The following is a 24,935-nucleotide window of genomic DNA, read 5'->3' as shown; positions in this document are numbered from 1 at the left end:
TGACAATCACTGACCACATGTGTATATCGAGCACTTGAAATATAGCTAGTTCAAACTGGGATGGGCTGTAAGTATAAAACACACCAGATTTTGAAGGCTTGTGGTTGAAAAAAAACTGTAAAATATCTCATGAATAATTTGTTTATATTGATTACATATTGAATATCCTTTGGATATAAAGTGTTAACTAAAATATATTCTCATAATTAATTTCACCTGTTTCTTTTCACCTTCTTATGACAGTGAGATGGGAAATTAGCCACACATTAACCTGAATGGCTACGAGAAAATTTAAAACTACCTCTGTGGCTTGTATGCTATTTCTATTGGACAGATCTGGGTCATACTGTTAAATTCATTCAATCACAAAGCCTTGATTAAGGATCTAATATGTGGACTGGACGGTAGTAAGGGCCGCACAAGGAGGAAGGGAACGGAAATAGTTCTAATCAATGCATTCCATTTCCTCACTGGACTCATGACCCGTAGAAGCGTCATCAGCCCAAGCATGAAAGAAAGGGTTCGTGGTCCAGCCCTCAGCCCAGCTGGAGAGCTCTATTCCAGTTACAGCGGGAGCAGCACTGGTGTCTAAATCTAGAGATCATTTAGACCAACCCTCCTGTCTAACGGATTAACCAGTAGAGGTCCAGAGAGGTTGAGACGCCTACCCAAGGTCACACAGCAGGTGTGGGACAGAGCTCCTTTCCCCACATCTGAAGTCTCCAGCCCCGGGCTTCTCCCTTCCCTTCGAGTGAACACTCCACCAACTTACATCTCACACCAGCACACAGGACCCTCGAGAACAAGCCTCTGAAAGTCCAAGTGCCCACAACAGACGAGACCTCGCAGATTTGTGCAGCCAGCCCCTCCCACCTTCCCGCCAAGAGAAACACCACAGGAATTCCTCCGGGCCTTCCCACCAGCAACCCCTTTCCAGCGGGACTCCCCAACTTCATGAAGGAGACACAATGCCCCCCCACCAGAGGAAACAGAGATGAGACTGACAGGGAAAGGACCCAGTCCTGCCTCCCCACTTTCCCGCCCTGAAGCCGAGCTCAGCCCAGCTTCTGGGGTCAAGCTGTGCTCTATCTGACAGCAATTTGTGGAGACTTCATGGGACCAGGGACCCTCAACAATTGCCAGGAGACAATGAGCTGTGTAGGTGTGACAGCAAAAAGGATGCCAACCCAGCTCAACTCACCACCTACCCACTCCACCCACGGAGGCAGGAGGCCTGGCGGGAGGGTAAGAGCAGGTGAAGGCGGGCTCCCCCTGGGCAGGAGGCAAACGCCTAGGGCTGCACACCCAGAGCAGTGGGTCCTCCCCCAAGACCCCTGGGGGAGAAGGGGCAATCCTAGAAAAGGGTTTTCATCCAGCTTTCAGGCAAGCCCACCCCGCCAAAATCTTAGAGGAACTTAATATTCCCTCCCCTCCCCCCAGCCCCTTAATTGGGAATCAAAGCGACAAGACCTTGGCTTCCACTCACCAATCTGAAATCACTTTAGAAGAAACTGAGGTTCAGGTGGGACCACAGACTTCACACTATGAAAAGGCCAAGATGTATAGCTCCTGGTCCTGTGCCTCAGTTTCCTTACCCATTCCTCCTGCTTGCTATGAGGGCGGTCAGGGGTGGTGCGGGGGACAGGGGTGGTCGGGGGGACATGGTTGGTGCGGGGGTTCGCTGGGGCGGTGCGGGCCAACGCCTTTTATCATTAACAAAAGCGCCGAATAGCGATTGAGCCCGTGCAAAGTGCTTTCAAGGGATCATCTCACTTAATCCTCGTGGGGACCCCAGGGGTGGGGACTCTCATTATCCCCGCCTTAGAGACCTGGAAATTGAGGTTCAGAGAGGTGAAGCGACTCGCCCCAGGGCACCACGCTAAGTCGGAGGCGCGGGGAACCCGCGCTCCTCCCGGGTCCAGGGCGCAGAGCTGCGCGCGGAGACTCACAAAGACCACGACGTCTCGTGTCCGGTTTCTTCCGGCCGGGGACAGGGTCCATTTATCACCCTGAATTCTCGGGGCGGCGGGGGGAGCGCGCCGGCGGCGCAGGGAGCCGGACCCGCCGCCCGCGCTCCCCACCCCCGCTCACCTCGCGTACTTCGTCTTCTGGAAATCCAGGAGCCGCGGAGCGAACATCGCGGCGGTTCCATCAGCCTCCAGCCCGGGGCTCCGACCGCGGCAACTTGAAGAGGCCGCGGGGCCGAAGCAGCAGGTCGGCGGCCGCGGGGCGGGGGCGGCCGGGGGCGCGCGGAGCCGAGCTGGAGCCGAGCCCGGAGCCGCAGACGCCAAATCCCGAGCAGCTGGTGGCGGGCGGGGCGGGGGGGCTCCGGGCCAATCGCCTGAGTTCCCGCAGCCCCGGCGCCCTCCCCGCGCGGGGCGGACCCCTCCCAGCCTCGCTGCGGGAAGGGAACCCTGGGGGAGGGGTGGAGGCCTGGGAGGGGGCGGCTTCCGAAAGCAGCCCTTTCCTCCTTGCTCCCCGGGCCCCCTCCTCCCGTAGTTTTTCCAGCGAGAAGACGGCCTGTTAGACGGAGCCCCGCTGTCCCCCGCGGCGGGGGCTGGGACGCAAGGGGGGGCGGACCCTGCCCGCGCGCCCGCCCTGCGGCCCCTCGCGTGGCCAGCCCCAGCGTGTACCTGTGGCTCACGCTCCCCCTCCGCCCCCGCCTTGCGTCCCTGCGAGGTGCGACGGCCCCAAGAGGATGGCACAGTCTCTGGGGAACCCCCCAATTCCCAGAGGCTGTGATTCTGGGGACCCTCGCGACCCTGAGACAGGGGCACACGCATTTGGGCGTTTGGTCTCCAGGTACCCAGGATGTGCCCACCACCACCCCAGCCCCCAACCCCTGCCCCGCATCTTTACAAAATTCAGCTTTCTCCATTGGGGGACCTTGGCCTGGGTGATGGGCTATGCGAAACCACCTACTGGAAGAGGTGACATCCTGGGGGCTGCTGGAAGGCAGGACAGCCTTTAATGTGGAAAGACAGGTCCCCAAATAGAAGGGCAGGTCCCTCCTTCCCGCGCACACACCTCCCCCTCCTTCCCTCTCCTCCCTTCCCTTCCCAAGCCCCAGCTCCCTGCTACTTTTTATAACAAGCTTTATTTGAGATCCTACTACACAGTCAGAAAATAATCCCACCCACGTCCTCTGCCCCAAGGTAGCTAGAACAAGATGAAGGAGAAAGACAAAAGGACTCCATCAAATTCATTTCTGCACTCCAGATGCTGGGCACACGGTGGGCACACACACCTGGAATTGGTGAGGACCAGAAGGGTTGCAGGTAGATGTGTTCAGAGGCCACTGCAGGGCCGGGGGTGGGATGGTCAAGAGAAGCGATCCAGGGATGCTTAGGAGGTAAAAATCCACGAGACCCTATTGATGGAGGACTAGAAGTGGGGGGTGACCCCTGGGTTTCTGGCTGGCCCTGCTGGCTGGGTACTGGTGCCACCTAGGGAGGGGGGCGGTGACAGGAGTAGGAAGAGCAGGGGAGATCACGAGTCGGGTTTTGACCAGGTGAGCTTGAGGTCAAGGTTGGCATGAGTGGAAGGCCAAGGGATGGACATGTGGGCCAGAGGGTCTGGCAGGGTCCCAGCCCAGCCGGTGAGGAGGGGCTGGGAGGGCCAAGCTGGAAAGATCCCTTAGCGCCGTGGGTTTCGAATTGCTCTCTGGACTTGCTAGGGCTGTGACTTCCAATACAATAACCACCAGCCTCGTGCAACTACTTACGTCTACATTGAGTTAATTGAAATAAAATTGAAAATTCAGTGCCCTGGTTACTAGCCGTATTTCAAGGGGCTACATTATCGGACCATTGCCAACATCATGGAAAGTTCCATGGGACAGCATGACACCGGAAGATCGCGGAGTCAACCTAGGGGATGGTAAGCAGCATTTAAAAGAAAGTGAAGTAGAAAAGATGCAATGAGAACAAGTCACGTTCAAGAAACTTTTTGTTTGTATACATCTGGGTCCTGGTTGGGATGGAAGATCTATTTCTTACTGGGAGTCATGGTTAAGAAGGACGAAGAAAAAAAAAAAAAGGGCGAGGCTCACAGCTGTGGTGGCTAGCACCTCCTGTCCCCTCATATAGAGGAGGGAAAGTGAGGCTGAGAGGGACCAGGGCACCCTCCCGAGGTCGCACAGCCTGAGGAGCAGGGCCTGCCCCAGAACCCAGCTCTGCAGGCTCTGAGCTCATTGCCCACCACAAAACCCCTGTTCTAATGAGTTCTTAGAGCTCCAGGAGCCCAAAGTCAAACTGAGTCAGGTAAGGCCGAGCCCTGCATATCATGGCTTCTTTCCTGACCTTGACCTCCATCGCCATTGCTCTGACCCCCAAACTCTGCCCCCGGCCTCACTGTCAGCCGCACCAGGACACACCTGTCCCCAGGCACAAGCCAGACCTCCTCCAAAGCCCTCAACCCCAACTTCCAAAAAAAGGGCCCTGCTGGCTTTTCAAAGGTGAGAGCCCCCCACTTTCTGGGGTGGCCAGGCCAGGCTCGGGGGGTCCGCCGGTAATCACAGCTCCCCAGAGGCCGAGCAGAGACACACAGAGCAGTGGCCTGGGCCTCCCCCGGCTCCTGGGCCTCCCCGGGCTCCTGGGCCTCCCCCAGGCTCCTGGGCCTCCCCCGGCTCCTGGGCCTCCCTGGGCTCCTGGTCCACTGGCCTCCTCCCGGCCCACACCTGCCATCGACCTTCAAGCAGGTCTTGGCTGTGGGCTCAGCAGGGCCCCGGAGGAGACCCCCGAAAGGAAACACAAGCCTAGAAATGGATTTTCTTTTCCTCCAAGAGCAATAGAAGTTGAATAAAAAATGTTACTATTTTTACAGCTGGGATCCAGTTGTTATAGCAACCGAGGGCCTGACTCCTGTGCAGGAGTCGGGGTTGGACTGCGTGTGAGAGAGAAGACAGGTGGGCTCCGGGGGCAGCAGGGGCTGGGGGACAAGCCTCAGGCCCCCGACCTTGGGGCCTGCCTGGGGTCCAGGTCTGCCCCACCCGACCCCCCGATCGGAAGTCCAGCCCCGCTCGCCGCTGACCCACCTCACCATGGCAGGTGGTTCTAACATCTTCTCCCTTTGGTGCAAGCCCACCTCCTACTAGCGCTGTGGTCCCAGACTCGGCCCAGCCTTGTCCCCAGAGCCTGACTTCACCAATCCTGGGACTGGGTGACATGCCTCATCTCCACCTGCGGCCCTGCCACAGTGACAACTCTCGGGCAGAGAAGATCAGATCCTCGACCTCACCCGGCCAAGACCCCACTCGCGATTCCCCCCTCCCTCTCTGCTGCTTCTCCCCTGGTCCCCTATCTCCCAGAGGTGGTACCAGCATCACCCCACTGGGCCAAGTTGGACAGGGGCTGGGAAGCTCTGAAGTGGCCTCCTTGGGACTCAAGGCAAGGGGCTAGCACTCAAGCCTCCGTCCCGTCACTTGTAAAATCGGGGTAACAGCGCCCACCTTGCGAGATCGCCGAGGAGCAAAGGTGGCCTGGGCCTGACATGATTATGGAAAGTTTGCTTCCCCTTTAATCCTCTCTGTAACTCTACGTGGCAGGCGTTGGCATTGCTAATATACAGGGGAGGAAACGGGGTCAGCCAGGTTAAGCCACGCAGCAAGCCACACGGCTAGATTGAAAATCAAACCCGGGTCTGTCTAAGCCTGAAGCCCCTGCACTGTTGAACAGACGTTGATTATGCACTTACCGCATTCCTGGCTCTTTGGAGGTGCAGAGCGGGAAGTAGGTGGGCGACACAAAGGCTGCCCAACCACCCATGCTTCTGTCCCCTTCCCTGGAGCCCTGACCACATCACCAGGCTCTCCCTGCCCCACAGGGCCATCTCTCCCTGGGACCCCACAGCAAGCCCTGACCGGATCCTCCTCCTCCTCCCTCTTGCTGGTGTTGATCTCCAACAGTAGGGGTGAAATGGGCACCTACTATGCGCCTAGCAGGGTGTGGGAGCCAGAAGGAGCCACAGGCCTGGCCGCCTAGAGCTTGGGGTCTGGTGTGGCAGAAGGGACGTGGGACAATTGCAAACCATCTGTTCATTCGCTCAGTCGGTGAATTTGAGTAAATGGCACGTGCCTGATTCTTCACATACATCACCTCATGAATCCTTTCAACAGCCAGATGAGGATTCCCATTCAGCTGACCGACTAAGGCTTGAAGAGGTGGCTGGTGACAGGTAGGAAGGGTGGAGCCGGGTTTCAAACCCAGGCTGACCTCACAGCAAACCCCCTGTTGTTTCCAGAATTTCTCTTTCAGTATCCCAGCCTCCCTGCTTGGGACACACAGGTGAATGGGGGACAGGCCTGGTGAAAGCAACAACCCATGGGCAGACAAAGTTTTGGGGGGTTGGGGACCAAGAAGGGGGAGCAACTTTGCCTGGGGGCTCAGGGCTGGGAGGAAGTTGGGGAAGCTTTCTCAGCTGAGGCTGTACGATGGCTGGAAGGTAGCCAGGAGGACGAGGGGCAGCCAGCGGAGGAAGCGTCTTCCAGGCAGAGGGAACAGCATCTGCAAAGGCTCAGTGGCATGCAGCAGCTTGAGTGAGGGGTCTGGACTCTACCCTCTAGGCATTGGAGAAGCAAAGGGTTTTAAGCAAGGGGGTAGGCGAGCGGCACTCTCCACGCTACAGAAGCTCTGATGCTCATGGAAGATGGGCTGCCATTTAGGGCAGGAGCAGAGACACCCAGCTGAGCTGAGGGAACAGAGACTAGAGATGCTGGGAGACAGAATCTACATGTCTTCAAGTGGAAATGGGGGGAAGGAAGGCATTGGAGGTGGCCCCCCAATTCCCAGCTGAGGCCCAGCTTCTCAATGACAATACCACATTTCATCAAATCTAAGACGCCATCCATGTAAGGTGCACTTTTGTGTACCACTCAGAAAGATAAATCGCTGGCAATTAAGTCTGCCGACATGGTATTGTGAACTTTTTCAAGCACACAGAGAAGTTCAGAGAATTGTACGGTGAACACGCATATAAACACCACCCGGAATCTACTGCTAACATTTGGTCCTATGGCGAATCTATGCCTTGATCCATCAAGGTGGATACATCATTCCACCTTCTTTTTTTTTGAGTGCATTTCAAAGTAGCTTGGAGACATCATAATAAACACTAGCATACATATCTATTACGGTCCTCTTTTTTTTAGGAGGAAATCTACAAAGAGTTAAATACAAGTCTTGAGCAAATATTCACTGATATTTCATACTAAGTGAAGTAACTCAAAAGAGAAAGAAAAATACCGTATGATATCACTTATATGTGGAATCTAAAATATGACACAAATGAACCTATCTGCCAAACAGAAACAGACTCACAGACATAGAGAACGGACTTGTGGTTGCCAAAGGGGAGAGGGTTGGGAGAGGGATGGCGTGAGGGGCTGGGGTTAGCAGATGTAAGCTTTTATATACAGAATGGATAAACAACAAGGCCCTACTGTATAGCACAGGAAACTTATTCAATATCCTGGGATAAACCATAAGGGAAAAGAATTCTTTTTTAACTTATTTTTTGGCCATGCTATGCGGCATGCGGGATCTTAGTTCCCCAACCAGGTATTAAACCCGTGCCCCATGCAGTGGAAGTGTGGAGTCTTAACCACGTGACCAGCAGGGAAGTTCCCTGGAAAAGAATATTAAAAAGAATGTATATATGTGTATAATGAGTCACTACTGTACAGCAAAAATTAACACAACGTTGTAAATCAACTATACTTCAAAAAAAAAAAAAGAAACACACATTCACTGATATTTGACAATTGCATACACGTATGTAAGCAAAATCCTATAAAGATATAGAACCCCAGAAAGTTCCTTCATGCCCTGTGCCAGTCAACCCCCATCCCCACTCCCAGAGAATACCACTCTTCTGGTTAGTTTTGCCTGTTCTAGAACTTCCTATAAATGGAATCATACAGTCTGTATTCAACATAATGCCTTTGATGTCTTTTGATATCCTTTGATCCTCAGCATAATGCCTTTGAGATCCATCCAAGTTGTTTCGTGGATCAGTAATTCATTCCTTTTATCACTGAGTCGTTCCCCAGCGTGTGGACGTACCACGGTTCGTGCAGCCGTTCCACTGTTGATTGACGCCTGGGCTGTTTCCAGTGTTTGGCTGTTATTGCCACTAAGAGGTCATCAAATGTTAAGACACATCCTGATTTCAGGGCTAAGATGGGAACTACAGTTCGAGCCACTGTGAATTGAGCATTTATTACCTGCAAGGTGTGTGCTTTGCACATATTCGCTCATTTCATCCTTCCAGCATCCCTTGGTAGGTTTCTCCCCCTGTTTTACAAAGGGGGAAACTGAGGCAGAAAGAGGTTAAATCACATGCCTAAAGTCAAACAGCAAACAGAGTTGGAGTCAGGAGTCAAATCTGGGGAGGATGGGTCCAGGGCTTAACTTCTGTGCCAGCTGCCCTGGAGGCGAGAGTAGGGCTGCCTAGTGTGCCTGGGTCCTACCCCAAGAGGGCACCACTGCTGATCACTTGTTTCCTCAGGGCCCTGCAAAGATCCAGGCCTGGTGAGGGCTGCTTTAGACCCCAGGTGGGCCAGGCGGGCCCTAGAGTGGAGGGAAGACTTGGAAGCCTCCTGGGGCAGAATTCACAGGCCCATCCCAGCGCCCCAGGAGCAGAGACGGGGTAAGAACAGGGGGCCCGGGACCTGTCCCTCCCCCACCAGGGCTTCAAGGGCCCAGCAAAGTCCCTGCCAGGCCACGACCCCTCCCTCCCGTCCACCCCCTCCCTACCAGAGCAGTCTCTCTAAAATGCAAACCTGATCAAGACACTCTCCCCATTGCCCTCAGGGTGGAATCAGGATAAAAGGGCCTCACCCACCATCACAATGGGTAGATGACTCTAAACTCCCCCAAACACTCGTGCTTTCTCCCACTCTGTGACTATGCAGATGCTGTTCCCCTGCCTGGAATGCCTTTCCACCTTAGCCTGCCTGGCAGACCTCTATTTGCTTTTCCAGATTTAGACTGAGAGCAAAGGGCTCTGCCAGAGCTTTTGGGAAAATAGCTTCTTCTTCCTTTTGTGCCACCTTTGAGCCACGCATATCTTATCTATATATATGTGTGTGTGTATATATGTATATACATGTATGTGTGTGCATGTGTGTATACATGTGTATGTATACATGTATGTGTATATGTATATAAGTGTGTGTACGTGTGTATGTGTATGTATGCGTATATATGTATGTGTATATATACGTGTGTATGTATATATATGCATATGGATGAAACTATATAAAAATGGTTTATATATACATATATCTCTCAGATTTTATAATGTATTGCAGATTTTACCACGTACATGTTCCAGATTTTATTTTATATGCGTGTATGTAACTACTGGAGTATTAGTCTAACCAGGCTCCTCCGTCCTCTGTCATCGCCCACAGCTGGGACCCCGACCATTCATTCCTTGTTCAGGCTACCACGTGCCAGGGCCCCGAGCCTGATGGAACTGTTGGGCCAGGGAAGCCAGGGGCGGGGGGCGGGGGGGCGGGTGAGTCTTCCTCCTTTACACCCTTGACTCCCCTCCCTCACCAGCCAGCTTCAGATCTTCCCAGAAAGGAAAAGAGCAGCTCCCAGGAGCCAGCCAGCTCTGCCCTGGTTGGGTTCCCCAGAAGCAGGCTCTGAGATGAGATTAGCCTGAGGGGATTTATTAAGGGACTATTTTTGGGGTGGGCAGCAGGGGCGGGGGAAGAGGCCGGAAGGGGTAGAGTGAGTGGTTGGGTTGCAGGGCACTTTTTTTTTTTTTTTTTGCATCTCAGTCTATTTTTTTTTTAACATCTTTATTGGAGTATAATTGCTTTACAGTGTTGTGTTAGTTTCTGCTGTATAACAAAGTGAATCAGCTATATGTATACATATATCCCCATATCCCCTCCCTCTTGTGTCTCCCTCCCACCCTCCCTATCCCACCCCTCTAGGTGGTCACAAAGCACGGAGCTGATCTCCCTGTGCTATGCGGCTGCTTCCCACTAGCTATCTATTTTATTACATGTGGTAGTGTATATATGTCCATGCCACTCCCTCACTTTCTTGCAGGGCACTCTTGACAGTGGCTTCCGCAGATCTCAGGCGAGTTCTGGAGCTGGGGAGACCCTCCAGGAGTGAGGGAGTTGGGCCTTTACACCCTATCCGTCAGTCATCGAGTGCAGCTGCGGGAAGGGGCAGGGGTGGGCGAGGCAACCTCGGAGGGCCGACAGCCTGGAGGGTAACTCCCCTCGTTCCTGCCGAGAGCTTCCTCTGATTGGGAACCTTACTGCTCCAAGCTGTCCGGCTCTTCCTGAGTCCCCTTGACTCTCTTCCCAGCCTCCCACCTCCTCCAAACACATCTGCTCCACTCCTGACTTAGCTGGGAATCCAAACCCCAAACTTCCCAAGCAGCAGAGACCAGGACAGGAGGAGGAGCGTGGGTCTGGGTCCCATCATGGGTCTGGTCTTTGTCCTCCAGACACCTGTTGTCTCTGCACAGTGTACCTGTGCCCAGGAGTTACTGCCCAAATCCTGTAGGAGGAGAGCCTCGGTAGTATTACATCTCAGTTTGCAAAGTGCGCAAGGGCACTAATTCAAGTGAAACCAGTCTCATTTTCAAAGAGGGCACTAGGGCTGGCGAGACCTCCTGAGAGGATAAAGCCAAATTCAAACCTATGTTCTCCAATGACCTGGGGGCTTAGATGGAGGAGGAGGAGGAGGAGGGCGAGGGAGATGGGGAGGGGGAGCAGGGGGAGAAGGAGAAGGTATTCCAGCTCTAAAACTGTCAAATTAAAATATAGGAACAGCAAAAGAAGAACAAAATTGGAGTAATCATACTATGTGATTTCCATTTACTGTAAAGCTACAGTAATCAAAACATTAAGAGGACTTCCCTGGTGGTGCAGTGGTTAAGAATCCACCTGCCAATGCAGGGGACACGGGTTCGATCCCTGGTCCGGGAAGATCCCACATGCAGCGGAGCCACTAAGCCCGTGCGCCACAACTACTGAGCCTGCGCTCTAGAGCCCGCGAGCCCAACTACTGAAGCCCGTGCGCCTAGAGCCCGTGCTCTGCAACAAGAGAAGCCACCGCAATGAGAAGCCCGCACACACCACAACGAAGAGTAGCCCCCGCTCGCCTCAACTAGAGAAAGCCCACACACAGCAACGAAGACCCAACGCAGCCAAAAATAAATAAATATTTTTAAAAAGACATTATGAATACAAGGAAAGAACAAACATACAGATCAATGGGATAAAACAGACCCTTCGATTTTTAACAAAGATGTCAAGGCAATTTAATGGATACACAGGATAGTCTCTTCGACAAATAGTGCTGGGAAAAATTGGACATCCATATGCAAAAAAAATTGTTGCTTCCATATCTCACATCGTATACAGAAATTAACTCATAGGCGTCAGTGGTTTCCAGGGGCTGGGGGGCAAGGGTGGCCAAAGTTGATGACCAAGGGACATAAGGGAATTTTGGGGGGCGATGGAACTGTTCTATATCTCACTTGTGAGGGTGGTTACACAGCTGTATAAATCTGTCAAAACTCATAGAACTGAACACTTCATGCAAGTGAATTTTGCTGTATGTAAATTATACTGTAATTAGACTGAAAATGCTTAAAATACATATAATGGTACAGGGGGGAAAAAGCCACATCTTTGTACCTGTTCTCTGTGTGTGTGTGTGTGTGTGTGTGTGTGTGTGTGTGTGTGTGTGTGTGTGTGAAAGGTAGAGAGCAAATATGTGGTGCTCTTGCGCCCATTTGCTGCTGTAATTGATGGTTATCAACTTTAACTTACATGCGTTTTTAACCACGGAAATGTTCAGTGCTCAAATTCCCAGGAGCTGACCACTAGCCCTGACGGTCAGGTCAGCCCTTCTCTCATCCGGGCCTCTCTGACATGCTTAGCCCCTCATCCATACCTGCCCCATCCGCCCCACTTACCCACCTCCTGGTTACTGGACACCCCTGATCCCGGGCCCCTCAAGAGGATCCAAAGCCCAGGATCCAGACTTGGAGGGTGTCTTGGGTCCAAAATCTGGGCCTTGCTGGCCTCTTGTGGCCAGTAGAATTATCACACGTTAAAAAGTATGACAGTCTGGAAGTTGACTCTTATTGGGGTTGGGATAGAGAGTGGGCGTGAGGGGTGCGCGGGGGGAGTGTAAATTGAGAAAACCTTCTCAGCGGTACACCTCGAAATTTGAAATGCGAAGACTCTTCGACCCATTGACCCCCAGCTCTGGGAATCACCAATGATATTTTCTCGCCGAAACATACTTCCTCTGGTTCTCAGTAAATAGTTAAGAGGAACATTCTCAATGTTGAGGTCAAAGAAACCACAGAACCCAGAACGTGGAGTGCCTGCAGGAAAAGTGATCCTGTCTCTTCAACAAACCCCTGGCATAAAAACGGGGAAGGGGAAGACTCTTTTGATTAAAATGAGACTTCCAGGCTCATCATGTATGTAATGCAGAGCCGTTGTTTGGATCCTGGTTCTAAGGAAACCACTGTAAAAAAGACTTTTGTGAGACTGTCAGGAGAGATGGAGCCCGGACAGTGTGCTTGATGATATTAAGGAATAAGTGTTCATTTTGTGAGGTGAGACAATAGCTTTATGGCCATGTTAAAGAAAAAAAGGGGTTTTCTGAGGTGTATACTGAGGCACCTATGGGTGAAATGAAATCATGTCTGGGATTTACTTCTCAAGTATTTCTACCAGATGTCAGGGAGTGTAGCTGAAACAGGGGTGAAGATCATCATCGAAGCTGGGTTACGGGTGGGTGAAAATGCATTGTGCTTTCCTCTCTGCTTTTGGTGTATGTGAAAATATCCATAATTTTTTAAAAAATTAAGCACTTAAAGGGGAACAGAGGAATTCCCTGGTGGTCCAGTGGTTAGGACTCCGTGCTTTCACTGCCAAGGGCCCAGGTTCCATCCCCGGTCAGGGAACTAAGATCCCGTAAGCCGTGTGGTGCAGCCAAAATAAATAAATAAATAAAAGGGGAACAGAGAAGACAGCTGGACAGGGTCATGTTACGAAACCAAACTTGGGTCTGCTCGCCCACACACAGTAAAGCCAATCTATTGACACTCGGTCAGGTGAAGGAAAGTGCAGCATTTATTGCAGGGTGCCAAGCAAGGAGTCCAGGTAGCTAAGTGCTCAAAGGCCTGAACTCCCCAGTGGCTTTCAGGGAAATGTTTTTGAAGACCAGCTAAGGGAGGTGGGTTGTGGGGGTGTGTGATCAGCTCGTGGACATTCTTCTGATTGGTTGGTGGTGAGGTAATTTGAGGTCAACATCATCAACCTTCTGGTTCCAGCTGGTCTGGGGTCTACGTCCTTGTGGGCAGCATGTAGTTAATTTCTCCCACCTGGTGGGGGTTTTGGTATCTGCAAAACAGCTCCAAGGACGTGGCTCAGAATATTACCCGATGGCCCTTGAGGAGGAACTAAAGGTCCTTGACTATGTTTAATGGCTAAACTAATCTTATTTTGTCTTGTTTGACTGTTTTTCCTTTCTTTCTGCATTTTCTCACTTCTCTGATTAGATTTACTCTTTGGAACTCAGGGAAGGCCTAGGAAGCTAAAGTTTTTCTACAGACAAGAGGCAGGCGGAGGATGGGGTTGGGGGGATGGGGGGCTGGTCCTGTTCTGGAAGTCCTCATAGGGTTCTGCTCAGTTACAGTCAGGGAGGTTGGTTGGCCTTGGTCCCAAGGGGTTCCATTTAAGCCAAGACTTGAAAGATGGGAGTTGGGGGTGGGGCAGATTCAAGGCAAAGGGAAAGTCTTCAAGGTGGGAAAGAGAGAAGAAAGGGTTTGGAAGAATGATGGGGCTGGAGAGTGGTGGGAGAGGGCAAGTAGTCCCAGGCGAGATGGAAGAGGTGAGCAGAGACTGTCCAGAACAGGCCCTTGTAGACCATGGTGAGGAATTGGATTTTGTTGGGAGGTAGGGTGGGGAGAGTGTCTATGATCCCGTTGCCTTTTAGGATTCCTCTGAGTGATGCTTCTGATAGTTTGAAATGAGGTGAGGGTGGAAATGTGGAAACCAGACGGAAGCCTTTTCTCACCCCAAGGTGAGAGATGATGGTACCCAGGACATTGATGGGGGTGGAGAGGGAGAAGCAGTTAGTTTCTAACCATACTTTGGAAGTAGAATCTGCCCTGTTTCCTGAGGGTGTGGCAGACTGGATACACAAACATACCATAGCCAGACCAGTAAGTCCAGGACCCCAAACAACCACCCCTGTAGCCATCAGCCCCAAACACTGGGACTTGATCAATAACTGACAACTGCCCTCAGTTGTGTCCCCACTTCCAACTTAGGACCAACCAGAGAAAACCAAATACGCTCCCCTAACCACTGACGTGGGATGCCCCACTTCCAGTGAGCCCGCCTCCAGCCTTGCCAGGTGATGGCCTCCAGGCAGGACCCACCTGAAACCTTCTCTTTTTTCACCATGAAGCTTCCCTGCCTCTGCCTGCCTTTGAGTCTCTGCCAAACCCTAGTGATGGTGGGCAACTCTCTTGCTATAGCAAGTGCAGAATAAATAGCCTCTGCTTGTTCTCATTTGGGTGGTTTTTGTTCACTCCCACAGTTGTGAGAGAGAGACAGGCGCCACTGACTGAGGTGGTGAAGGCCTAGGGGAGGAATGGCTTCAGGGAAACCCAGAACGTGCTTTGAGTTTTTAAGTTGGAGATGCTCCATGTGGAGTCCCTGTCAAGGGAAGAGTTGGCTGCAACATTCTAGAGCCTGGGAGAGAGGTCAGGGCAGAAGGAATAAATCTGGGAGTCAAAAATAGGATGGTACGAGAGAAGGGATGACATATCCTGAAATAGTGAAAAACTGGGAACGTCCTAGACACCCATCAACTCGGCATTGCTGTGTTAAACATAGTAGGACAGCCGTAGGGTGGAATCCGCAGCAACTTGTAGAAAAGAATGCCTTCAATCTGAAGTGGCCTGGAAATGTCCCCAGGGTACATGGTTAAGTGGCAAAGCAAGAGGTAGAGGTGGTGCTTCCATAGTGATGGAGTAGGGAACTCAGCAGACCCCTTCTCCAGGAAAGCAACAATTTAACTGTGAAAATATTCCAGAACAATCATTCAACATCTCTGGGAATGGTCCTCAGGGCATGCAGCAAATAGAGCAACATTCTTTCAAGAAAATCTACTAAATCTATGGAAAAGCAGCAGTCTGCGGCTTTTCAGCCAGGAACCCCTACATCACCCACCCCCAGCACCACGTTACAGAAGCTCTACCGAGGGCTGGTGGTGTCAAGAAAACCGGCTCCTTCTTCTTCCAGCTCAGTCTAGGGCTATGGTTTCACCCTGGGAGGGGAGGACTGCCAGCGTTTCTCATCACCCCATGCTGCAGAAGCTCTGGTCCCGGCCGATGTGACCAGCCTAGAGGACTCCATCTCTTTTCTCCACCCAGTCCTCACCAGGTGGAAGCTGCGTGCATGGCATCGCTGAGATCACTGAGGCCCCCGTTGCCCCCACCCCGGTCCACTCTCCACCCCTAGAGGTGCCTGTGGAGGAAACCAGGGGCTGCCACCGCCCCCCTCCTGTGCTCACTTGAAGAGCTTGGAGTGACATGCGTGTCACTCCAAGAAAGGCTGGTCCAGGGATCTGCACAGAGGAAGAGGCAAGACTTGAGGATGAGGAGCTCGGCTGCTGTGGCTGAGGGGACTGGCTCTACTGGGAACCCTGAGCTGAACATGCCCCACCTAAAGGGAGATCTTGCACATCTTGGTGGAGATGTGCAGAACATCTCGAAGTTTAAGAGAGAGAGCCAGAGGGAAAGACATCCAAGAAAAGCCCTCCTGGGATCATAGACAACCCTGGGGGCGGGAAGACTGTACCCACTCAGGAGCATTCAGAGCAAAAGGCGAGGTCAACTTGAAAGCATTCCCCATGCGCATCCAGCCCTATCCAAACAGGTGGAAGCCTCCTTGGCCCAGGGGGCTCGCCAGAGCTCTTGACCTAAAGTCACTGGACAGCAAGCTGCTCCCACTCAGTGGCTGCTCTTGGAAGCCAGGCTTTAAGATGACAGCCCGGTCAGCCCTGGCCATCTGGAAGACAGATCCTGTGCCAGGGCCGCGCCCTCCCAGGAGAGATCGTAGAGAGAACCCCAAGCTACTAGTGTCTGGCTGAACAAAGGGCAGAAACAAGTAAACTCTCCAAGCTGTGGTGGCAGCTTCCACGCCACACACACAACAGTAAAGGGCAAAAATCTAACTGGCCAAGAGGGTTACGCACAACCTTTGACCTGTAAGTGGCTTATGCTGATCCAGGGGCGACCCTAGGTAGCCAGGTTAAAAGGCAAAAATAAGAGGAAAAAATCTGAGCAGGGACAGCAGAGGTTTCACGCTGTGGGATTGGGGGATGGGGGGGTGGAAGTGACTTCTCAGACTTAGTTCAGCCAAGTCACTGAACAAATAAGCAAACAACCAAGCAAACAACAATGACAACGACCCAGGGGGTAGGGGTGGGGGTGTGGGGAGGATTAGTAGCCAAAATCGCTACGATATATTATATAAAATGTCCAGTTTTCCAGAGAACTTATGAGAACTTATGCGCCCCTTCATAGGCAATTGCTTTTCCCTGTTTTGGGGCTGTATTTTCCTGTTTATTTGTGTGTCATAGTTTTTTTTGTTGTTGAAAGTTAGACATTTAAAATAATACAGCAACTCTGGAAATCAGATCCCCTTTCCCAACCTAAGCTTTCAGGTTCTTGTTTTTGTTTGTTTGTTTAGTGACTTTCCTGTACTAATTCGGTAAAGTCTGTCTTCTTTGTTGTGTGCAACCAGTGAAGTCTCTGCTCGTTTATCTTAGTGGTCAGATGACAATTGAATGGAGATTTCTTTAAGTGCCTTGATTCAATATGTCTCCCAGCCTTTGCCAAGGGGCTCTGTGTGCATGTTGGGGTATGCCTTCAACACTTCTGCAGGCATTTTACAATTCTGCCTTAGCCTTCACTTCCTACTTGTGCAGGGCCTCAAGATCAGCCATAGGTGAAATTCTAGGACCTTCTCAGGTCTTTCCTGGGCATGTGCACAGTCCTGCACATACACATAACCCTCTAGATTCTCAGGAATATTCCAGGAGCCTTTCAAAGTCTCCTATGCACATCTCATTTCCCAGTTATTCCTTTAAGTTGTTGTTTTTCTTTTTTTTCCGGGGGGTGTCTCTTTTTAGCCCCAGTATGTAACACTACCTCAGGCAATTGCAATTATTAAACAATTGCCACTGATCGTTATAGACAATATCTTGCAGATCAAGCTATCCACACAGCTACTGGTAAACTCTTACTCAAATCAAATAAACACAAGCTTTGAGAATTGAGTTTTTCAGCAAACTGCCAGACAGGTTAGATAGTGACCATTCTCTGGGGATGGGGATTTGGGGGAGCCCCAAGCCCATCCTGCCCCCTTCCAGCAGCTGCTAGGCTGCTTGTTTTCACATCTATCATAGATGCATGGCTGATGGTTTTCAAGGCTACTGTGGATCTAAGAAAGACAGAGGAGGTTAGGGCAAATCACAACGCCAGAGTTTACTGGTGTTTGTTTTCTTTGGGTTTTTTTGGGTTTTTTTTCTTTTTTTGGCTATGTTGGGTCTTTGGTGCTGCGTGCGGGCTTTCTCTAGTTGCGGCGAGTGGGGGCTACTCCTTGTTGCGGTGCGTGGGCTTTGCAATGTGGTAGCTTCGTTTGTTGCAGAGCATGGGCTCTAGGTGCATGGGCTTCAGTAGTTGTGGCTCACGGGCTCAGTAGTTGTGGCATGCGGACCCTAGAGTGCAGGCTCAGGTAATTTTGGCACACGGGCTTAGTTGCTCCGCGGCATGTGGGATCTTCAAGGGTTCGAACCCGTGTCCCCTGCATTGGCAGGAGGATTCTTAACCACTGTGCCACCAGGGAAGTCCCAGCTTACTGTTTTTTACTGACATTCAGTTGTGTTACTTGAATAAATGCTTCTTAGCTTGTTGCAAGCCTTTAGTTAATATCCAGAGTTCTGAAAAAGTTGATTTTTGACAATTTTTGTCAGTGTTCTCTTTGGTTTTATGGAGGAATGGTTTTCAGAGATTCTCGCTCCACTATTCTGGAAGTGCTTCTCCCATCCACTCAATCTTTCTTCATAGCATTCTCAGGAGGTGAGTTGTTTTAGCCCTTGTGATTATTGAGGAAACTGATGCTCAGAGAGGTTAGGTGACTTACCTAAGGACATACACCTGGTAAGAATCTGAGCCATTGTCTGATTTCAGTGTTCCGTACATCCTGACCTCTCTCCCACTGCCTCACCTCATGCAAGGTGCACTCCACCATCCTTTCACTCCAGCCCTTTGTTCCCTCCTCCATGCCAGCTGTTTATCCTACGAGTTTGTTTAGGAACTTGCTTGTGGGAGGATTGCTGATCTCTCAATGTTGCACATAAGAAGAATACTTGAGGAATGTTCTAAGCACTTGCAGATGACGGTTCTGTTCTATGGTTGATAAGAGGAAGGGAAGCTCCTCTCCCTGGGATTGGCATCAGGCCAGTCACCTAGAGGAATGCTGAAGTGATGATAGAAACTCCTTAGCATCCTTCCTGCCCTACATGCCATCAGGAATGTCAGCCCATGCTGTCCCAAGTTGAGCTGGAACACGAGGGTGTATGACTGAGTCACACACAGGTCAAGCTCTCTGGCACAAATCCAGCCTGCTCTCCAACAACATTTGTCAGTGTTTCCCAATACCAAGCAGATAATAAAGCAGTGAAACAAAAACTGAGTGAGTGGGCAGCAGCCCTCAGCTCCAGCCCCTCCCAGTCATCAGGAATGGAGGCCTGGGGTTGGGGGAGGGGAGGGATAAATTGGGAGATTGGGATTGACGTACACACACTACTATATATAAAATAGATAACTGATAAGGACCTACTGTATAGCACAGGGAACCCTACTCAATACTCTGTAATGACTTATATGCAAAAAGAACCCAAAAAAGAGTGGATAGGGGAGTTCCCTGGTGGTCCGGTGGTTAAGACTCCGAGCTTCCACTGCATGGAGCACAGGTTCAATCCCTGGTCGGGGAACTAAGATCCTGCATGCTGTGCAGTGCAGCCAAAATAAATAAATAAAATAAAATCTAACACCTAATTGTTAAAAAAAAAAAGAGTGGGTATATGTATATGTATAACTGATTCACTTTGCTGTACAGCAGAAACTAACACAACATTGTAAATCAACTACACGCCAATAAAAATTTTTTTAAAAAAGGAATGGGGGCCTAGAGTTTAGTTCTCTGGGAACACAGAGTGAACAACACTGACAAGAATTCTGCCTTCATGGAGCTTATGTTCTAATTGGGAGGGGGCATTATATGACACATTGGATGTGATACGTGCTATATAGAAATATAACGCAAGGAAAGAGATAAGGAACGTGTAGAAGGGCGGAGGTTACTGTTTTCAAGGATATTCAGGTGTCCATACCACATGTCTTCTGACCAAGTAATTTACATACAGGTGAAGGAAGCTTGACAGTGAGCTCTTGCCCTTGGAATTCACCACCCTTATCATGAGCCCTGTCACTCAGTAGAAGATGGAATGGCTTACTGGATGTTCAGTTGTGGTACCAGCTAAGGGACCACACCCTGTGAGGTCAGGGTGCCATTCTATAATACACAGTACATGGCTGCAAACTAGGAGTGGAAGGGGTAGTGTTTTCTTGCATAGTACATCTAATTATTCACTTAAGAAATTTTTGTTTCCATCCACACAACCCTATGTTCACTAGATTTTGAGATCCAGTCACCTATTACTCCAGGGAATAGAGTCACGGTTCTGGTAAATTGGAAACAGTCAAACCCCTGGCCATTCAGGGATCTTCACTTGCTGAACCAGTAAAGAGAGAAGGAGTTACTATCCTGAATGGACAGATAGATTCTGACAGACAAGGGGAAACTGGGTGGCATTTCAAAATGAAGTCAAGGACTGTGTCCAGAGCCCAGGGGATTCACTTGGGGACCCCTTTAAGTGCTTTTGTTCAATAATAACGGTCCAAAGGAAACTGTGCCAACTAATACAGAACCACTTAAAGACATTGCTCCTGCCCTATATCTTGACAGGCATTCACATATACATATATTTATACATTTACATATGTATATGCCCATACAGCCAACCACTAAAATAGCTCCAGCCCCCTCATGTCCTCTCCCAAACAATTCCCCACCAGAAGTAACTACTATGCTGCCTGTTTTTGACTTCATATAAACGGACTCATATGGTCTATATTCTTTTGTGTCTAGCTTTTTTCACTCAATATTACACCTGTGAGATTATCCATGGGTGTATGTCTTTTTCATTGCTGCATAGTATTCTTTTATATGAATGTACCACAGTTTACTTATTCTGTTGTAGATGAATGTTTGGGTTATTTCCAGTTTGGGGTTATGAATAAAGCAGCTATGAATATGTTTACACCTGTCTTTTGGGGGTAATATGCACTCACTTCTTTGAGTATATACGTAGAAGTGAAATGGCTGAGTCATAGGGAATATGCATGTTTAACACTAGTAGATACTGTCAAACACTTTTCCAAAGTGGTTTTAACAATTTAGACTTCTACTTACAGTGTATCAGTGTTCCAGTTGCTCCACATTGTTGCCTGCACTTGGTACTGTCAGTCGTTTTAATTTTATCCAACTTAGCAGAGGCTTGGTAGTATCTTGTTTGCTCTTAATTTGCATTTCCTGATGAGTATTGATGATGACCACTTTTGCAGGTGCTCATTCACCATTTTGATACCCTCTTCTGTGAAGTGTCTGTGCTCAAGTATTTTACCCACTAAAAAAATGAGTTGTCAGTATTTTCCTCATTAATTTGTACAAGTTCTTCAAATATTCTGGAAATAAGTCCTTTGTCAAAAAATATGTATTGCAAATATATGTATCCCATTCCAACCTCTCTTAATGGTCTCTTTTGATGAGCAGATGTTCTTAATTTTGATGAAGACCAATCTTTTATTTTGTGGTTAGTACTTTAAAAAAATTTTTTTTAAATTTTATTTATTTTTGGCTGTGTTGGGTCTTCATTGCTGTGTGCAGGCTTTCTCTAGTTGAGGTGAGTGGGGTCTCCTCTTCGTTGCGGTGCGAGGACTTCTCATTGCGGTGGCTTCTCTTGTTGCGGAACACGGACTCTAGGTATGCGGGCTTCAGTAGTTGTAGCACGTGGGCTCAGCAGTTGTGGCACATGGGTTCAGTAATTGTGGCTGGCGGGCTCTCGAGCGCAGGATCAGTTGCTGTGGTGCACGCACGTAGTTGCTCCGAGGCATGTGGGATCTTCCCGCACCAGGGTTCGAACACGTGTCCCTTGCATTGGCAGGCAGATTCTTAACCACTGTGCCACCAGGGAAGCCCTGTGGTTAGTACTTTTTAAAGTACCTGTTTAGACGACTTTGTTTACACCAGAGACATTAAGGCATTCTCCTGTGTTTTCTTCTAGCAGCTTTATTGTTTTACCTTTCAACATTTAGGTCTACAATCCATCTCAAATGAATGCTTGACTACGGTGTGTGGTAGGAGGGTCTGCATATTTTATGGAAAAGACCATTCTTTCCTCAATGATTTTCTTTTCTTTCTTTTTTATTTTTTTTGGATTAAAAAAAATTTCTTTTCAGTCCAAGGTTTTTTTGTTTTGTTTTGTTTTGTTTTAAATTGAAGTATAGTTGATCTACTTTCCTCAGTGACTTTCAATGCATTCTTGACTCCGTGGCTAGAATTAACAAACTTGATCACACCATTCTGTATTTTCAATGATGGCATATTGCTCTTGGTACAAAGATCAGTCTCTTGCCTAATGTACCTTTTTTTTTTTAAGATTTTTTTTGGGGGGGTTTTTTTGACCATTTTTAAATCTTTATTGAATTTGTTACAATACTGCTTTTTCTTTTTTTTTTTTTTTTGGTTTTTTGGTCAGGAGGCATGTGGGATCTTAGCTCCTCCGCCAGGGATGGAACCAGCACCCCCTTGCACTGGGAGGTGAAGCCTTAGTCATTGGACCACCACGGAAGTCCCTTACCTTAACACCCAGCCAAATCCGGACACCTCCTGTTTCTCAAGCCAAATCTTGTGTCATGTGTACCGTCCCACTCCAAGCTCAGACACACATCATAGAGTTCTTTGGCCAGGTCACAGTGTCATCCGTGGACCTTGGCCATACAGAACGCTTCCGTTCCTGAGGTCGGTTACCTGCTACTAAACTTCAGGCCTCATCTCCTCCAGGAAGCCTTCCGGGCTGCACAGTCCCTGTCCCTTAAGTCTAGGTTAAGCGACCTCATTACGTGCTTTCATTGAACCCCGGCTTTGTAATTGTGTTTACCTCTCCCGCTGTAACTTCGCTGAAGGAAAGGAGGAGGCCTGTTTAGCTCACATGGAAGGCACTCCCTAAATATTACTGAATGAATGAATACGTGTAAAATAGAATCCTCCCCAGAGACCCAAAACGCGTGGGCCTTGCAGAAACAACGGGGTTTCCATTCTCAGATCTAACACTTAGCAAATAAGTTAATATTTCTGAGCCTCCGTTCTCAAATTCATAAAATGGGAATGCAACATTCCCTACAAAGCATTGCTATAAGCACCAAATAAGAACGCACGTATCTGGCACAATGATTGGCACGCGGCCGGCTCTTTTAATATTAATAAAAAGATGGGGGCGGGGGACACGGAACGCCTACTCTTTACAACGCGCTTGCGCGGCCCCTGACCCGCCCGCAAGGCCAGCCCATCGCGCCCCCGCGCGTCCCCACGCGTGCGCGTGTTCGACCGGAACCCGGGGCCAGGCCGGAGGTGAAGGGGCGGACCTCCGCAGTACGCCTGCGCCGTGGGAGGCCGTGCGCCGAGGAGGCGGGGCCGCGCAGGCGCGCCTGGCAGCCCGGCTCTGGAGCATAAACAAGAGCGGGGTCGGGATGAGGCGGCGGTTGATATCCGAGCGGCGAGTGGCGGCGAGCGGGGCCCGGCGCCGACCCTGAGCTCACCCCGACCTGCCCTCCCGCGCGCGAGCCCCGGGCCGGGCCCACCCGCCGCGCGCCCACCATGAACCTGGCGAGTCAGAGTGGCGAGGCTGGCGCCAGCCAGCTGCTCTTCGCCAACTTCAACCAGGACGTCACGTAAGGACGGGCGTGGGCCGGGGTCGGAGCCGGGGGCCGCGGGGCGGGGGCCGGAGCCTGGGGGCCTGGGGCCGGGGAGGGCGGAGGCATCCTCGGGGCGGGCCCGGCGCGTGCAGGGAGGGAGGGGCGCCCTCCCTGGGGACCCTCCAGGCTCTGCCCTGGAGCTGCGATCTCTGAGCCGGGAAAGCGATGGAGGTAGGGGAGGTATTTTACCCACCACGGGAAGGCTTTGTCTTTTCGGACCGCACTTCTCACAAAGTTGGGGCAGAACTTTGTGGCCTGACCTGTTGTCTCGGCCGCCTGTGGAGCGATGAGGGTGGGTTTCTCCCTTATAACCCGCCTCCCTCTCGTTCCTCAGCCCTTTTGCTCCAGTCTTTTCTCTCTTCAGGCCCTTCTCCTCATCTCCTCGTCATCTTAGGGTCCCTTTGATTTCCTTTTCTTCCCGTCTCGCTGTTCTTTTTGACAGGTAACTTTGATGTCTTCCTCGAGCAAGAAACAAACTTAGCAGTAAACGTGGTCTCTGACCTGGGGAGAAACTGAGCCAAGGGGGATGTGACAGAGAAACCCCCCGAGAGGTCTCGGTGCTTCGGGGCATGGGCCATCCTTATAGGGGAGGAGAGGCCCATGATGCCAGCCCCTTGGATTTGGAACGCTGTTTGTCCCAACCCATATGGGTTTGAAGCCGATTCTTCGAAGGCTGTCTCCGGTGACGTGTGAGGAGTTACTAGATGAGGTTTCTGGAGAAGGAAGGATAAGTTGTGGGACTGGAAGGGAGGAAAGCCATCTTGGGAAGTGAGTAAGAGGAAGTGATGTAAGAGGGGAGGAGGAGTGGGTCATTGGCTTCGTACCAAGTAGTAGGTTGAGTTGTTCCTGGCTGAATGGAATCAGCAAAGTAGAACATGAGATCTTTTAAAAAATTGAAAGTCACTTGTAGAATGGCAAGCCACCAAGTCAGTGGCGTGCAGTGGGTGCTCGGTAGCACCTTCCAAAGTTGGGGAAGTAGTGCAGACAGCCCCACAGTGGGCCTCTGTTGGGACTTGGAAGGGAGCAGATCACCTCCTCCACTACAGGGAGAGGAAACCGAAGTAGAGGAAGGTTCAAAGCGGAGCCTGGATCTTAGCCTCAGTTGACAGTGGAGTGGGGGCAGCTCTCCTGAATTGTCTTCCAGTGTCCTTTCCAATCTGCCATGCTGTTGTTTCTACCTACAGAGTAGGATCTGGAGGACAGTGAATGTAGAAAGCAGACCGTAGCAATCTTTAAAGGTGAAAACTACTGAATACTAGCGTTCTGTATGACCGAAAGCCAGTCCAACAAAAACAATTTGGACCACCTGTTGCAGGAGGTTATAACTGAGATGAACTATGTTTTACTAATCCAAGTAGGCAAGAGGACATTTGCAAACCAACTGTGATTCCGTTTTTAAGCCCTTAGTATTTTGAGACCAGTGAGAATGGTAGCTTTATGGCTTTTTATGTCTTGTATAAATCAGAGAATTTCCAAAACATTTTCTACCATTCTTTAAGTTTTTCATTGCTCATCATTTATATTGAAAGGAAATCAAATATGAGAAAGCATTCTCTTTTGCTCTTATTTTAAATGGCATTCAAATACCACTTTCCCTATATAATAGAAGAATGTCACTCTGGCCTGAGATAAGGTCTTTTTGTACTTGGAAATCGTGCTTTCCCACTCCTCCGTGGGTCCTGAAGTTATTAGTTCAAGACAAGATTTGTGTGTCATAATTTTGACTTGCTAAAGAGACCTTGATATAGTATGAGCATAAATTGTAA

At 50.2% G+C, this 24,935-nt stretch overlaps 2 protein-coding genes across 2 annotated transcripts in view; both read left to right on the top strand.

Moving 5' to 3' along the window:
* Positions 1 to 1,661: 1,661 nt before the first annotated feature.
* LOC133104261 (collagen alpha-1(III) chain-like) lies at positions 1,662 to 23,007 on the top strand. The gene is made up of 9 exons (XM_061209892.1): positions 1,662 to 1,689; positions 1,995 to 2,425; positions 2,500 to 2,679; positions 2,803 to 2,930; positions 4,360 to 4,456; positions 4,609 to 4,708; positions 5,824 to 5,942; positions 10,332 to 10,435; positions 22,755 to 23,007. The coding sequence occupies exons 1-9, from the start codon at positions 1,662 to 1,664 to the stop codon at positions 23,005 to 23,007; spliced, it is 1,440 nt and encodes a 479-aa protein (XP_061065875.1).
* WIPI2 (WD repeat domain, phosphoinositide interacting 2) overlaps positions 22,882 to 24,935 on the top strand; it is a 30,483-nt gene continuing 28,429 nt past the window's right edge. The window contains exon 1 of the mRNA XM_061207751.1: positions 22,882 to 23,145. Coding sequence (XP_061063734.1) covers positions 23,072 to 23,145 — 74 coding nt within the window. The 5' untranslated portion in view covers positions 22,882 to 23,071. The remainder of the gene's footprint in view (positions 23,146 to 24,935) is intronic.

The sequence above is a fragment of the Eubalaena glacialis genome, chromosome 13, assembly GCF_028564815.1.
Source record: "Eubalaena glacialis isolate mEubGla1 chromosome 13, mEubGla1.1.hap2.+ XY, whole genome shotgun sequence".
NCBI classification, from domain to species: domain Eukaryota; kingdom Metazoa; phylum Chordata; class Mammalia; order Artiodactyla; family Balaenidae; genus Eubalaena; species Eubalaena glacialis.
Note: the sequence above shows the minus strand (reverse complement) of the source record. Positions and strands in the feature narration are given on the sequence as shown.